Raw genomic sequence first — 1,721 nt, 5'->3', positions numbered from 1 at the left:
CCAGAAAAATACAGTGATGTGTTCAAAGACCCAGAAAAATACAGTGATGTGTTCAAAGACCCAGAAAAATACAGTGATGTGTTCAAAGACCCAGAAAAATACAGTGATGTGTTCAAAGACCCAGAAAAATACAGTGATGTGTTCAAAGACCCAGAAAAATACAGTGATGTGTTCAAAGACCCAGAAAAATACAGTGATGTGTTCAAAGACCCAGAAAAATACAGTGATGTGTTCAAAGACCCAGAAAAATACAGTGATGTGTTCAAAGACCCAGAAAAATACAGTGATGTGTTCAAAGACCCAGAAAAATACAGCGATATGTTCAAAGACCCAGAAAGGAGACAGCGATGTGTTCAAAGACCCAGAAAGGAGACAGCGATGTGTTCAAAGACCCAGAAAGGAGACAGCGATGTGTTCAAAGACCCAGAAAGGAGACAGCTGTAAATGAGAGCTGCTGATTTGTCAGACACATTTATTTTAATTTGAAGTCTCATCAACACAGACTGCTTCATTCACTTCCTCCTCTGCTGGATGCTAACATCACTAGCAGACACTGAGCAGAACGTAGACCTTCTGTTCTCTGATTGGACTGAATGAAACTTCTCCTGAAGACATCCCTGTCTACAGGAGAAGTCCCAGACAGTCAGTGAAGGAAACTAGAATTGAGTGGAGCTGTAGAAGACATGGTCCAGGCTCGTCTCAGGTGCATGATGGGAAGTTTAGAWGTGACCTCTGGTCTGAGGGGCCTGATGGGAGAAGAACTGTAGTGTGAAGGTTAGCTGAGCGGTGCATGGCCTGTGACGTGCTCGGAGACGGCAGTGATGGAGCTAATGACTAGTGTCTCATCAAAGCAAGCTATAATCATATAAATGAAACCTGGAGCGGGTCTGGGTGGTTCTGACAGCGACCCGTTAGTCAGCCCTTCCAGAATAGAACTCCGCTCAGCGGGGTGTAATTATTCTGACCACAGGCTGCCGCTCTTCTTCTCTGGTGCACGCTCAGCTCAGACCGAGGCTGTGTTTAGGAGGAACTGTGTCTCAGAGGCACAGAGAGGAGTTCAAGCAGGTGGACGTGGCTCCGCCCCTTACCTTCTATCGGACAGAAGCGCGGGACTTTCTCGGGCATCAGAACCTTGTCCTTGTGTTTGCAGTAGACCTCTACGATCTGCTGCCGACACTCACGGCTCTGGGATCTGGACAGGGCTGAGATGGCCTCCTTCCCACTGAGCTCACACTGAAGCTGCTCCGGTTTGGACTCTGGACTGGGTGGCAGCGCAGGGGAAGCTGGTCTCCTGGTCTGGTAGAACGGGGGGTCTTGGTTGGAGCCCTGGGCCGGTCCTGGGGGGGTCGGTATCTGGGACCGGCTCTTATGGGTGTGGTTGTGACTTTGTGGCGTGACTGGAGCCGGCCTGAGGACCTGGTTTCCCAACATTGTCTGGGTCTTATCCAGTTTTCTCTGGACATTCTGGACCGGGCCTCTCTGGTGCTGAGACCGGGCTCCCAGGATGCTGTTGCTGTCGAAGTCTTTGGGGACAGAGTTCTCGTTGTTGTTGCTGTCCAGGTGGGCTTTGTCTTTGGGTCCATGGGACTGGTACACATCCTGGAAGAACAAAACAAACGTATTAAATATGATAACGTTTGGATCGGAACCTTTACCAGTGTGGTCTGAATGAGACCACCTGTCCCTCCAACAAGTACCTGCTGTGCTCTGAAACCTGCAGA

At 49.5% G+C, this 1,721-nt stretch overlaps 1 protein-coding gene across 1 annotated transcript in view; it reads right to left on the bottom strand.

The window, feature by feature from the left end:
• LOC106511814 (xylosyltransferase 1) overlaps window positions 1–1,695 on the bottom strand; it is a gene marked incomplete at both ends in the record, with an annotated part of 3,942 nt that extends 2,247 nt beyond the window's left edge. Inside the window, 1 exon segment of the mRNA XM_014000548.1 lies at window positions 1,089–1,695. Coding sequence (XP_013856002.1) covers window positions 1,089–1,695 — 607 coding nt within the window.
• Between the last annotated feature and the right edge of the window lie 26 nt (window positions 1,696–1,721).

The sequence above is a fragment of the Austrofundulus limnaeus genome, unplaced genomic scaffold, assembly GCF_001266775.1.
Source record: "Austrofundulus limnaeus strain Quisiro unplaced genomic scaffold, Austrofundulus_limnaeus-1.0 Scaffold3261, whole genome shotgun sequence".
In the NCBI taxonomy this organism is placed as follows: domain Eukaryota; kingdom Metazoa; phylum Chordata; class Actinopteri; order Cyprinodontiformes; family Rivulidae; genus Austrofundulus; species Austrofundulus limnaeus.
Note: the sequence above shows the minus strand (reverse complement) of the source record. Positions and strands in the feature narration are given on the sequence as shown.